Raw genomic sequence first — 15,000 nt, 5'->3', positions numbered from 1 at the left:
TTTCTTTTTCTCTCCTTTTTCCTTTTTTCCTTTTTTTCTTTTTTCTTTTTTTGTTGACTTTTCGCGATCTTCCTTTCAGATGTATTAAAGATAAGCGGAATTTAAACGAGAAAAAGATTTTTTTTTTCTTTTTTTCTTTTTTTTTTTTCTCTTTCCTTCTTTCTTCCTTTCTTTTTTCCTTTCATTTTTCCTTTTCTACCCGTCGAAACGTCCCTCGTGTTTCTCTCTATCTCTCTCTCTCTCTCTTTCTATATATATATATATATATCTCTGTCCTCTTAAAATCACCGTTCGTTTTATCTACTATCAATCATTTTTCTTAAATTTGTAAATAAAATGAAATAAAAAAAGAAAATTTTTAAATGAATATAATAAAAATTGCCTTACGCATTATCTTTTATATTTCATTATTCGCGTATAATTAATTAATTATTATAAAATTAGCGATAAATAGTTTAATTATTGTTCGTGTACTCTTTGCAAAATTTCTTTGAAATAATTTAACGAAAGGAATTTGATTGAAATTATAAAGAATATTTTCAAATTTATTCGAATATTAATATCAATAATACAATATCTACGTATCATCGAATGAGAGTACGTTATTACGTCTCTTCGTTTCTTCTTTTTTTTCGCTCTCTCTTTTTTCTTCTCGACTTACGTCGCCATCATCGTCATCGCTGCCACCGCCGCGAGCAAAATCAAACATACGATATAGTTTTGACACCTTTGTTCGTTCGTAAATCAAACCATGACGGTGTGTCGACTGACGGGCATAATCTAAACCCAAACCTGTTAAAACCCGTTATTATTCCGCACGATTATTCGTTTCGATTTATAACCTCGAACCTTTTAATCGCCCACGTGTAATCGACCACCATCGACATTTAGCTCACCCTATTAAACCAGCAAATTCTATTCGAACTTTGTATTGTATACTTCCAATTGTATCATCAATGTTCCCCGCCTATCGATTGTTCTCTTACGATCGTTGATTTATTATACTGAGTGAAAACTGTGTAGGGAGTTAATCTTTCTTTTCTTTTTTCTTCATATATAAATATACTCTTGTATAATTTTAGAAAAAATATTACGTTTGTATATGATATAATTTACATATTCGATAATTTACATATATAAAGATATATATATATACTGTTAATTAATTGTCGAATATTTTTCATAAATATAAATATAAAATGTGATAGAAAATTATGCTTTTTTTATCTTATATATTACATATTACTGGCCGAATATTTTTCGTAAACATAAATATAAAATATGATTTTAGAAAATTAATATTTCTTTTATTTTATACATATATACATATATATATATATAAATATATATAAATAAATATATATATAATATTTATATATATGTATATATATATATATACATTATCGAATATGAATATTGTATCATATACAAACGTAACATTTTTCATAAAATTATACAAGAGTATATTATATTAATTACAATAAAATAACATGAGTAACTTTAAATATTATATGAAATATTTAATAATTAAATATTATATGAATATTTTTCATAAATATAAATATAAAATGTGATATAAGAAAATTATACTTTTTTTATCTTATATATTACATATTACTTACCGAATACTTTTCATAATCATAAATATAAAATATGATTTTAAAAAATTAATATTTCTTTTATTTTATACATATACATATATATATATATATATAAATGTATAAAAATATATATATAATATATATATTATGTATATATATAAATTATCGAATATGAATATTGTATCATATACAAACGTAACATTTTTTATAAAATTATACAAGAGTATATTATACTAATTACGATAATATAACATGAGTAACTTTAAATATTATATGAAACTACTTTTAATAAAAAATATATACATATATATATATATATATATATATATATATATAAAATGTAATGCAATTTACGATAGAAAAACGAATTTTGTGTCGTAAAGAAAATCATAAAATTACTCTTGCTATCGCGTAATTACAAAGTCGGAGTACGCTCTTAATGAGAAGATGATAACGAGAACGATTAATCGATACATTTTGAAAAATGGCGGTACCTAAACGTCAATCGTAACACGAAAAGCAACGTTCGGCGAATTTAATGAAAGGTCGACTTGCGAAGGGATGGAAACGCGTTATTATTATATCATTAAGGGGCCGGATGGAATCTCGTAAAACGTTCGAACATTCGCCACGTTTAAATTATCGTTAACACAGTGACATTACACGAGGAAACAGCCATTAATAACTTTCGATATCTTCGCTACGGATGTTTCGTTACGTATTCGAAATAACTTGAAACATAAATCCGAGCACAAATCGGTGATTATATTCGAAGGATTAAGTTTTCTACGATGAAATAATAAAATAAAAATTAAAAATAAAAACTCTAAGAAATGTAATATTAAAAAAGAAAGATTATCAGAATTAAAGATACAAAAGTGAGTCTTCGTTAATTAAGAGAAAAAAAAAATTCTTCCGATTCATTCGATTTAATATACAAAATAAACCATAAATTGATTATTATATTATTAAGGATTAAATTTTTACAATTAAATTATAAAATAAATATTAGTAATGAAAACAAAGAAAACGAATATATGGTGTATAAAATCGTGAATCGTTTTTATGAAATAAAAAAAAAAAAAAATATATATATATATATATATCAAAATGGAAGATACGAAAATGATTCTTCGTTAATTAAAAGAAATTTTTTCCAATTTTAATTAATCTAACATAATACACCCACATGCATTTGAAGGAAAAAAATTCGAACAAAAAAAAAGAAAAAATTTGCATATATTTATATATCATTGGATATTTTCAATATTAATTCATGAATAATAATAACTATTTAACAATAACAATAATAGATAATAAATAAGATAAACACAATAATTGTCAGTGATGGATTTACGAGCAGACGTTGAAAGAGATTTAACCTCAGGCCTCGTAAAACAGTGAGATGATCCCTCGGGCGACATAAAAATTATAAATTTACATTATATAATAAATATAATTAAATATCTGATGATAGTATTATAATCTTCATTACTATATCAACGACAACGAATAATCAAATTTGGCGGTAATATTTCTCACTTTATTATTCGTACGAGCAATTAGAATCGAAAATATTAAAGAATTCATTTATATTATAAAAATAAATAATTGATTTATATTAACGGAGTATCACATCTCCTCACCGTTAAATATTTTTAAAGCTTCAGTCTTATCAAATGCTAAATCCGATAGTGTATAGTTACGCTCTTTATAATTTTCTAATCATAGTTTTTGTTACGTATTTCGTGGGATTAATTAACAAAAAAATACAAATTCGTCGGACATTCCAAGATCGAATGATGCGAATGACTGATCGTGATTAATTCGAAAATGTAAATGACCTTTCGTTCCATTTCGATCCATCATTTTCAGTCAATCAAGAGATAGAGAGAGATAGAGAGAGTGAGAGAGAGAGAGAGAGAGAGAGAGAGAGAGAGAAAATATAAAAAAGAGACAAATAAAGAAATAAAGCAAGAGAGAGAGAGAGAGAGAGAGAAAGAGAGAAAGAGAATAACTTAACGAGATAAAAAGAATAAAAAGTAAAAATAAAAAGAGAGAGAGAGAGAGAGAGAGAGAGAGAGAAACAATGAACTGAGTATAGGGCCTCTTGTCGACCTGATAGGTGCTATAGGTATATGCATATATTCGTGTATAGTAAATACGCAATCTCAGCTGCATTGCTAGTATAAATCATGCATAAATATTTACTCGACAACAAGAACAGCGAACGCGTTAGGTTCGATACTCAAAGGTGTCCACGATCGACACTTTATTGCGCCAGTTTTCCTTCTCAAAGCGAATATCGTGCCCGGATATTCTCGTGTCTTTGTAGACGATGTCCTTTACGAAGTTGATTCGATCGAACGATATCCTTTTCAAGATATATATATATATATATATATATAGATGATGTTATAGGTAGACAGCAGACTTTCTCACGAAAAAGAAAATGTTTGATATACGATAACTACTTACTGAACTCTCATAATCATATATATATAATATATATTATGTAGATAGTCTTGTATAACTTTTAGAAAAATATACTTTCTTTTTTATTTCTTATTTATTTGAAATAAAAGAAACTGTTGTACATCAATAAAATCTTTTAATCAAATTCACCGAGATTGATTTTATACGATTATTGTAAATTGATTATTATAATAGTTATTATAATAATTTTTCTTTTATATTTATCAATGGAAAAATAAGGGACATAAATATAATTATATATAATATATCTATAATACATATATATATATATATATTATATATTGTATATACATGTACATTAATTATAATAATATTTTTTTTGTAATTATCGATGAAAAAATATAGGACATATATATATATATATATATATATATATATATATATATATATGTATATACACGCACGTATATGCATATGTATATATATAAACCTATTTTTATATATATATATATATATACATATATATACACATATATATACATATATACATATGCGTATATACGTATGTATATTTTGATAGTTATAATAGTTATTATAATAATTATTATAATAATGTCATTAAAAAAATAATTTATTATATTAGTTATTATAATAATAATAGAGTTATTATAATATAATAATAATTCGTATATAGAGTTATTATAATATAATAATAATTCGTAAAAATATAAACATATATATGTATGTGTGTATTTCTCTCTCTCTCTCTCTCTCTCTCTCTCTCTCTCTCTCTTTCTCTCTCTCTCTCTCTTTCTCTTTCTCTCTCTGAAAGCTTAATTCTACATATATTCAATGCGTTTATTTTGTTTGTATAAGACTTGCATGTGTGTTTTAAGTAAAATGCGATAAATAAGAAAGAAATTGTGTCTCTATTCAATCGTCGTTGTAAATACATGGTTCTTCCGTGTGAGCGCGCGCTCGACCGAGCATACGCTTGCATCAGATCACGCAAGAGGAAATAATAATTCAACATGCACATACGTATAAGTAAACTATTCTTGCAAGTCATCTGTGATTCGCAAGCGTATGCTCTCGGTACGAATATAATGACAGCCCTTACTACTCTACGTGGATGAACCTGAACGATTTCATTTACATTGCCAAGAGCGACGTGAGTCGTCGAATCATTTTTTCTTCTTTTTTTTCTCTCTCTCTCTCTCTTTCCTTTTTTCTTCTCTTTGTTTTCTTTTTTGTTTTTCATTTTTTTTTTTTCATCTTTCTTCTCCTCGCATTCTATCTCGCCGCTACCATAACCTTTTTTATTTTTATATCGAACCATCGTCCGTTCGGTTCGATCTGTAATCAAAGTCTTATTTTACGAAGGAAAAGAATGAAAAAAAAAAAAAAAAAAAAAAAAAAAACAGAAGAAGAAGAAGAAAAATAGACGAGAAAAGGAAACATACGTGCAAGATTTTATTCAATAAAAAAAGAAGAAAAAGAAAAGAAAAAAAACCATCGAAAAAAAATATTTACAAACGAATATTTTCGAACTGAAGAATGTATCTATCGTTATAATCTCGTTCGAGTTAAAGATGATCAAGTTAAAAGACTGGCCGTGAGTCATCGAATACATATTTTTTTCTTTTTGCTTCCTTGTTACCTTGTTACTATTTCCTTTTTTATTTTTTATATTAACCATCGCACGTTCGATCTTTAATCATCGTTTTAGTTTACAAAATAGAAAAAAAAAAAATATATATATATATATATATATATATATATATATACATATATATTAAAACAGATAAACATTCGAGGTTTTAGTAGATAAAAACTAAAAAAAAATATTTGCTTCAATAATATTCCTCCCCCCAAAAAAAAAAAAAAAAGAAGAAAAAAAATATCTTCACATGTATCTCATTGAAACTACAATATCATAAATCTTCGATAAATTCCAAATAATATTTCAAATTAAAATATGTATCTTTCGTCTTAATCTCGTTCGAATTAAAAATCAATTCAAAAAACTATGTGAGTCATCGAGTAACTTTTTTTTCATATTTCTTTTTTTTTTTTTTTTTTTTTTTTTTTTATCTTTTATCTCGCCACTATTTTCTTTTTTATTTTTATATCGACCATCGCGCGTTCGATCTTTAATCATCGTCTTAATTTTACAAAAAAAAAAAAAAAAAAAGAAAAAAAAAGAAAGAAATCAGACAAACATGTGAGATTTTATTCGATAAAAAATAAAAAAATATTTGCTTCCATAATATGCCCCCAAAAAAAATATCATCCTCACATGTATTTCATTGATACTACAATATTATAAATCTTCGATAAATTCCAAATAATATTTCAAACTAAAATATGTATCTTTCGTTTTAATCTCGTTCGAGTTAAAAATCAATTTAAAGAGCTACGTGAGTCGTCAAGTAATTTTTTCCTCCGCTCTCTCTAATATTTTCTTTTTATTTTTTATATCGATCGTCGCACGTTCAATTTGATCTTTAATCATAGTCTTATTTTTACAAAAAAAAAAAAAGAAAAAAAAAAAGAAAAAAAAAAAAAAGGAAAAACAAAAGAAAAGAGAAGAAAAGGCAGACAAACGTGCGAGATTCTAGTTGATAAAAATTATTAAAAAAGAAAAATTATTTACTTCAACAGTATCAACAAAAGTAAATAATTTCCGTCGTAAACAAAAATATTAAAGATCATCTTCGACGATCAACTTTCAAATAAAATTTTCAACTTAAAATATCCTCTATCTTTCTATCGTCGTAAAATCATTCGCGATAAAATTGACTTGTTAATAATAGATATTACAGTATCATTTGTGAAAAACCAAGATTAACGTAAACGCGAAATACAAATTATTTCTTATATAATAATAATTTTAACCGTTCTCGCAATTACTATATTGACTACTTACGTTGAAATCAAAAAATTATGAGATGAGAAGAGGAAGAAGAAGAAGAAGAAAGAGACAAAATAAAAAAAAAAGAAAAAAAACAAAAAAAAGAAAAAAAAAAGAAAAAGAAAAACGAAGAGAGAAAAATAATAAAAGGAGAAAAAGAATTAATCGATGACGTAGCACATTGGTACTTACTTAAGAAGGTTGAGGGTCATGAGTGCCCAAATGAAGATAGATCAAAGGAAGGCCGCCCTCCTACGTAGTCGTTATCGAATCAGAATCGAGTGGTAATGCGTCATATTAATAGCTGCTACTACTAAACTCGTATAAAACATCACGATGGGATCTCGTAGGTGTAAATCTCGTTCGACCAAATTCAGAATACCTACAACATCCGCTTTCTCTTTTTCTTTATTTCATATCTCTGTCTCTCTCCCTATCTCTCTCTCTCTCTCTCTCTTTCTCTCTCTCTCTCTCTCTCTCTCTCTCTCTCTCTCTCTCTCTCTCTGTGTTTCCTTCTGTCTGTTTGTCTTTCTCTCTCGCTCTCTCTCTTTCTCTCACTCTCTCTTTCTTTCCTCAAAGTATTTAATTTATCCTCGTGTGGTTATGCCTACGCTTTACAGCGTTCATCAAAGCATGTTTCTTACCCCACTCTATCTTTTAAATTAATTACGTCGAGTGATTGGAGAATCGATCGTTTGCAATCGAAGAAATCGATACTTTTAGAAACAGAGAAAAAGAGAGAAAGAGAGAGAGAGAGACAGACAGACAGACAGAGAAAAAGAGAAAGAGAGAGGGACAGATAGACAGACAGAGAAAAAGAGAGAGAGAGAGAGAGAGAGACAAACAGACAGAGAAAAAGAGAGAGAGAGAGAGACAGACAAACAGAGAAAAGAGAGAAAGAGAGAGAGACAAAGAGACAGAGAGAAAGAGAGAGAGAGAGAGTGACAGATAGACAGACAGAGAAAAAGAGAAAGAGAAAGATACGTGTCTAAATTCGTTGGACAAGCACTATAGATTTTCTAGAGTTTCGAGAAAAGAAAAAAGATATAAATAAGACTTCTTTTTTTTTTTTTTTTTTTTTTTTTTTTTTTTTTTTTTTTTTCTTTGTAACAGCCCAATGCAATGCAATCGTTATTAAGAATACGATTAAAAGGAGAGAAATAAAATACAAAACGATATGGCCGATATGCGGACAATAGACGAGAGTGAATTACACGTAACTACGATAGAATCGATGTATTCTAGATGTTGAATCGTTCGAACAAATAATTATAATTCCGCGATGAAAAAAAAAGAAAAAAAAGAAAAAGAAAGAAAAAAGTGGAAAAAAGGAAGATAGAAATTGAAAAGTAAAGAAGAAAAAGAAAGATAGAAAGAAAGACAAGTATATAATATATCGAACGAAAGAACGGAGATGGAAGATCGAATTTTAATAATAAGACATGATTTTATTATGACACGCCTTTGAGAATACTTTTATGGTTAAACGAACGCGTAAGGAAAAACTCTTTTCCCCATTGGTCCGCGGCGTATAATAACACGTGTCCCTCGTCCACGGGCCATTAAACATGGGGAACACGTTGCATCTATTGGTCCATTGTGTCACTTCTAACTCTGCCTCCTTGCTCTCCTTGCCACCACTTTTGCCGTTCAAACGAACGATCATCAACTCAGATTAGAATATAGAATAATCATATATATATATATATATATATATAGCGATCATATATTTCAATTGAAAGCGTAGAAAAGAGATCGAAATCATCAATTAAAAGTCAAATCAAAAATATAATCAAAATCAATATCGAAGGTAATGAAAATAAAAATGAAAATGAAAATGAAAATGAAAATGAAAATGAAAATGAAAGTCTATATATGAAAATGAAACTGAAAATCGAAATCAGGATGAAAATAAAAGTGAAAATGAAAATAAAAATTAAAATGAAAATCAAAATCAAAATCGAAATTGAAATAGAAAGTAAAATTGAAATCAAAATCAAAATAAAAAAAAAAAAAAAAAAAAAAAAAAATAAGATAGATTAAAGGAAATTAATTTATTTTATTTTATATCTTTTGTTTGTTTTCTTTTTACATTCTCCCAATGTTTATCCACACGAACAAATAAACATATATTCATCGTTCGTATATAACATCTCTGGGTAGAATCTTTTTTTCTATCAAATTAATTTAGATTAATTTTGGATTTATTTACGAACATTTCATCAACTATCTCTCGTTAATTATTATACAGACATATATACATACATACATACATACATACATACATACATACATACATACATATACGCATATACATTTAATTATTATATTATCTTAACGCTGATCGATCGTTCGCTCATAAATATTAACAGCTCTCTAATTATCTAATTATCCAATAATATTGAATATTCTCGTAGGAGTAAATCTCGTTCCGAAGCTTTAACTGCTTTCTCGTGTTACTCCTCCGATCTCCATCAACCTCTCCCCCCCGTCGCTTTCCCCCGCCCCCGTATTCGATTCCCCCTTCCTTCCTTCTCGTCCATCCATCCATCCAATCCATCCATCCTTCGTCATCCCCCACTCTTTCTCTTCATGGATTTTTTCTTCATTTTTTTGTCAGAACGTACCCACGCTTCTCTAACGTTTAACTCGAAACGCATTTCCGGTGCCTCTCACTTCGTGCCGTTTCTCCAGATCACTCACGATCCGCCCACACGATAATTTCGTGGACCTCCCGCGATTCATCAGTCGAGTATATATACGTATGTATCCATGTAAGAATCTATGTATGTATGCAGTATGTATGTATGTATGCAATATGCATGTATGTATGCAGTATATATGTATGTATGTATGTATGTATGCAGTATGTATGTATGTATGCAATATGCATGTATGTATGCAGTATATATGTATGTATGTATGTATGTATGTATATATGTATGTATGTATATATGGATATATGAATGTATGTATGTATATATTTATGTATGTATATATGGATATAATATATACATACATACATACATATTCATATATACATGCATATTCATATTATGAATATATGTATGTAGATAAGTATGTTGATATGTATTTATGTATATATATAGGTAAGTATGTTGGTATGTATTTATAGATGTATGTAAGTAGGTATGTATGTATGTAGGTATGTATGTAGGTAGGTATGTTGATATGTATTTATATATGTATGTAGGTAGGTATGTGTGTATGTATGTATGTATGTATATATATATATATATATATATATATATATATATATGTATGTCAAATGTCAAACATGTATGTAAGTAAATATTTGGAATTGTCACGATTGCATATACTCGTGTATATATATATATATATATATATACGATTGTATGTATGTATGCATGTATATAAAATGAATTTGTATCAAAGTAAAAAGATTTTAAAAAATATTATTTACCAATTAGAAATCATATCGTTCGAGTTTGATTCAGTCATTAATTCTTTATCGATATTAACATATCCGTTTATTATATATTGTTCGATTTTTTTATTAATTTTGATTGATTCGTCGGTATTGAATAATTTTATACGTAGAATATATTTCCAAGTATATATCAAGAAAAATATCTACCTATATATACATTTATCTATATTATTACGTTTAATTTCATATGAAAATACCTACTTGGTTAATTTGTTGATTATCAATATTATTATACACAGTATTTATGTATGTACATAAAAAAAAAAAAAAGAAAAATATATATATATACACATACTTATTTAGATATTTATATGTATATTATATATATATATATATATATATATATATATATATATCGATTCTTATATACGAAAGAGATATGTATAATATAAATTGAACTCTTCATAATTGAAAAATCGATAAAATAAAAAATGCACAATGCTCTGTTCCCAAATGAGCGTATCAGTCGTATCTTTTCTCATTAACCATTAATTTCACGAATGTGTAGGATTATTCTGCATCCCCTATCAACGACTCCGTCGAGGGACGACTTTAAAATCGCGTTTATAAATATTCTACATATCGAAGAGAGCAAATAAATGTTTATTGAATATCGCATTCTATATCACGTAAATAATTATTCGTTAGCCAATCTCCGTTAAATTAGTTATTCACAAGTCAAATCGATTACCATTATTTTTTGAATACTTTTTTTTTTCTTCTTTTTTTTTTTTTTTTTTTTTTTTTTTTTTTTTTTTTTTTTAATATATTTAAATGACAAAGTACTTGATGAAATTCTTCATTCTTTTATATTCATAATAAATTTCTCTAATTTTCTAATTATTTATTATTGTTAAATGATAAAATATTTTTCACCATCGAATAAAAAATAACTTATTTCATAAATAACGATTATTCTAAGACTATTCTATTTTATTTACTTTATATGTCATTAGATAAAAATTATGTTCGTATTAATACATTCTTCTACAATGTTCATTTGAATTTATATTTAAAAGAGAATTAAAGAAAAAAAAAAAAAAAAAAGAAAAAAAAGAAAAAAGCAATTTATAACATTCCAACACATTTCTCCAATTTTTCTTTTATCAAATTAATCGATTTGACAAATGAGTGACTCATTAATGTTAATTACGTTAACAATGCAAAAAAAGAAAAATAATATAATAATCACAAATAATGAGTACATCGAAGTTTGATATTATAATTATTTATTTTTCATTACAATTATTTAATCGTTCAAATATCATTATTGTTTTATTTATTTCACCTTTTCTGTTTTTCTTTTTTCTTTTTTCGTTTCTTTGACATTTTTCATCTAATTCCCATCTTGTGAATTTTATCAGATTGAATACAATGAACTGTCAATAAAACGACATTCATTGATTGAAATTAAAATATACCTTGTTTTTTTATTTGAAATTTATCAATTACAATATAATTATTTCATTTTACAGAATCCACATAACGTATCGCTCTGCGAAAAAAGGAAAAATGTTACGAGAATTTAATGGTGGCCACGGAGAAACGGACTTTTTCGTTAAATTGTTTAAAGGAACATCGACAATGAAAAGTCTATTTCTATTGCAAATCTTCATCGTGGTCGTTAATACAACGTCGGAGACTCTACGAAGAGAATCATCGTCTAATTTAAGAGGTAAGTGAAATAATATTAAATATATTTTTTAAATTAAAATTTATAAATAATCAGGTAAGTAGTTATCCTTTAAAATTTTCCTTGATTGTCGATCGCATTACTACAATGAAAAACTAAGAGAGAAATTCCTTTTCTCTTCAATCCCCTCCTATCGTTTAAAAAGTTACATAATCGAATTCGGAAATAAACTTTTAGACGTAAACGTGCTCCGTCAAAAGCGTCGGACGAGACACGTTCATCAAATTTAAGAGCAATATACGAAAAGATATTTTTATTAGTCGAGAAATTAAGAAAAAAAAAAAAAAAAGAAAAAAAAAAAAAAGTAAAAAAGGAAATAGACGAAATTTTTAATTAAAAATTCCAATTGAAACTCTTTCGAGTGACAATAATTCGATAAAGAATAAGATAAAAGATGAAATTATTCATTCGCGTTTATTTGATGAGAAAAACTTGAAAAAGTAAAACCAATTACATTTGTATTATTAACAAAATTGTTTCGAGCAATTAAAATATTTTTTCTTTTTTTCTTTTTTTTTTTTTTCTTTTTCTTTTTCTTTTTTATATTGTTTCACGAACATCATCGTCGTATTTCGTATTGGAAAAGAAAAAAAAAAAAAAAAAAATCGAAATCGAAATCGAAATCAGAATCAAAGAAAAAGAAGAAGAAAAAAAAATTTTAAAGGTAATTGTTTATTTTATTTTTTATTTTTTTTATTTCTTTTTCTTTCCTAATTTTTATTCGTACAAATGAATAAATAAATATATATATATATATTTATTGTTATTGTTAAATAAATACTTCCGATATAATCCCTGTGAAATCAAGTCTATTTCAATGTTATAATTACATATCTAACGTAGAAAAAAAAAAGAAAAAAAAAAGGATAGACAAGTCATGTTGAATTATTTCTAATCATTATACCATCTAACCTTTTAAAAACAAGTTCACAAGACAAAGAAAAGAAAAGATAAAGAAAGGAAGGATTTATCGATTAGCGAAGATCGATAGAAGTCTAGTGGAGTGGAGTAAAATGCTAATCTTTAGCTTTTAATAATTCACGTATGTATGCTACAATAATGATGATGATGATGATGATGATGATGATGATGATGATGATGATGATGATGATAATGATTTCGTTAATAGTTCATCTCGTACATGTAAGTTGGAACTAGATTTTTAATTACGCTAATAAATGATTTATATAAAAAAAAATGTGTCTAACAGAGAGTGAGAGAGAGAGAGAGAGGTTGATATATATAAAAAAAAAAAAAAAAAAAAAAAAAAAAATAAGTATCGTGAACGAGAGAATGAACAGCCTGGGGCATCGAGTTTATGAAGCGTTTGATATTTCCACACGATATTTTGCTGATCTTATCGCAATATATCAAGATTCAGATATCGTCTGGACCACCATCGACGCTGTTTTGCCTGCAGCCAATCGGCATAACTTTCAAGTCCTCTCATCTTTAAGTTCCTATCTTTTACCGCCAAGAAATTGCCGATAGCGCAAATTTGAAGGACAAAATCGGATCGAAGGATCGATCGATCGATCGAACGAACGATAAATAGAGAAATATACATATACTCCATTACATAATATCATGCGAATAATATGTCGGTCGGCTTAATTTAATTTCTCTTTGGTAAAGCAAATTCGTTTAATGCGTTTAATGACAGAGAGAAAAAAAGAGACCGGGAAAGAGAGAAAAAGAGAAAGAGAGAATTACATATATATAATATATATATATATATATATATATATATATATATATAAAAATTCGTTCTAGTATTTATTCGATTATCAAAATCTCAAATATCAAATCTTTGACAAAAAAAAGTTTCTCAATTCTAATTTCTAATTTCAATCAATATTACAATTAATTATTATCATAATTATATTAATAAAACATTGTTAAATATTACATTACATTGGCATTAAAAATATTATAATAACGTTAATAAAATCGATCTTTATCGATCGTCTTCTTCAATTCTCGTAAATATTTTCCGTACAAATATTTTCCTTACGATTAATAGCTTCCCTCGTGGATCAGCTCTTCGAAGATCATGTAACACATTTTCGATCAACATTTATTTCAACGGGATTAATGTTCGTTAAAAAGAAAATTAAAAAAAAAAAAAAAAAAAATTAAAAGGAAAAAGAAAGAAATAAGAAGGAGAAAAAGTAGAAAGGAAAAAAAAAGTAAAAGATTTGCACCCACGCAAAAGACACGTTTTAGATACGAACTTGAACGCTCATGAATGTAGATTATAGCCGAGAATAATCCTCTCTTCTGTCCGTACAGGCAAACAGACAGTGGTAAATATTTATTTCCATTGTTGTACTCTGAATAACTGGGATAGAATGCAACTTGCACAATTCATACATCTATACTTATATATTTATCATATTTATATAGTTATCGTACGTATCTATATACGTATGTATGTACATACGTATGTATCTAAAATATGTACGTAGAACGACGCTTATATGCGCTATAGGGTTGGTGAGATGGGATAGGGAGGAGGGAGGAGGGGTGGGCGTTAGGAGGGAAGGTTGAGAAGAGGGAACTGATGACAACGGTAGGGGAGGTAAAGAGTAGAACACTAATACGGTATAATATTTCGTATGCGAAATTAGTCTCTCGTTAACGTGCAATTATTATGATCACGGAAAATTACTGTATGGCCAAAGAGTTGTTTACTTAACGTCATTTACACAGAAAAGCAAGCAAGCAAACTACGCCACGCCACGCCGCGCCACGCCACGCCACGCCACGCCATGCCATACCATGCTATGCCACGCCACGGGGCAGACGTAGAGAAGCAAGTAATCTGTCCACTCTCTGTGACGTTTCGTTATTACGAAGTTATTAACTTGGCGAGCAAGCGGCA

At 27.3% G+C, this 15,000-nt stretch overlaps 1 protein-coding gene across 4 annotated transcripts in view; it reads left to right on the top strand.

The window, feature by feature from the left end:
- LOC118447243 (A disintegrin and metalloproteinase with thrombospondin motifs 7) overlaps positions 1-15,000 on the top strand; it is a 90,646-nt gene that overhangs the window by 16,735 nt on the left and 58,911 nt on the right. For all 4 annotated transcript variants that reach the window (XM_035878980.2, XM_085662969.1, XM_035878979.2 and 1 more), the window contains exon 2: positions 11,899-12,098. In XM_035878980.2, coding sequence (XP_035734873.2) covers positions 11,936-12,098 — 163 coding nt within the window. In that variant the 5' untranslated portion in view covers positions 11,899-11,935. The remainder of the gene's footprint in view (positions 1-11,898; positions 12,099-15,000) is intronic.

This window comes from Vespa mandarinia, chromosome 20 (assembly GCF_050613455.1).
Source record: "Vespa mandarinia isolate Hongniang chromosome 20, ASM5061345v1, whole genome shotgun sequence".
NCBI lineage: Eukaryota > Metazoa > Arthropoda > Insecta > Hymenoptera > Vespidae > Vespa > Vespa mandarinia.
The sequence above is the reverse complement of the archived record's forward strand: the minus strand, read 5'-3'. Positions and strand labels throughout refer to the sequence as shown.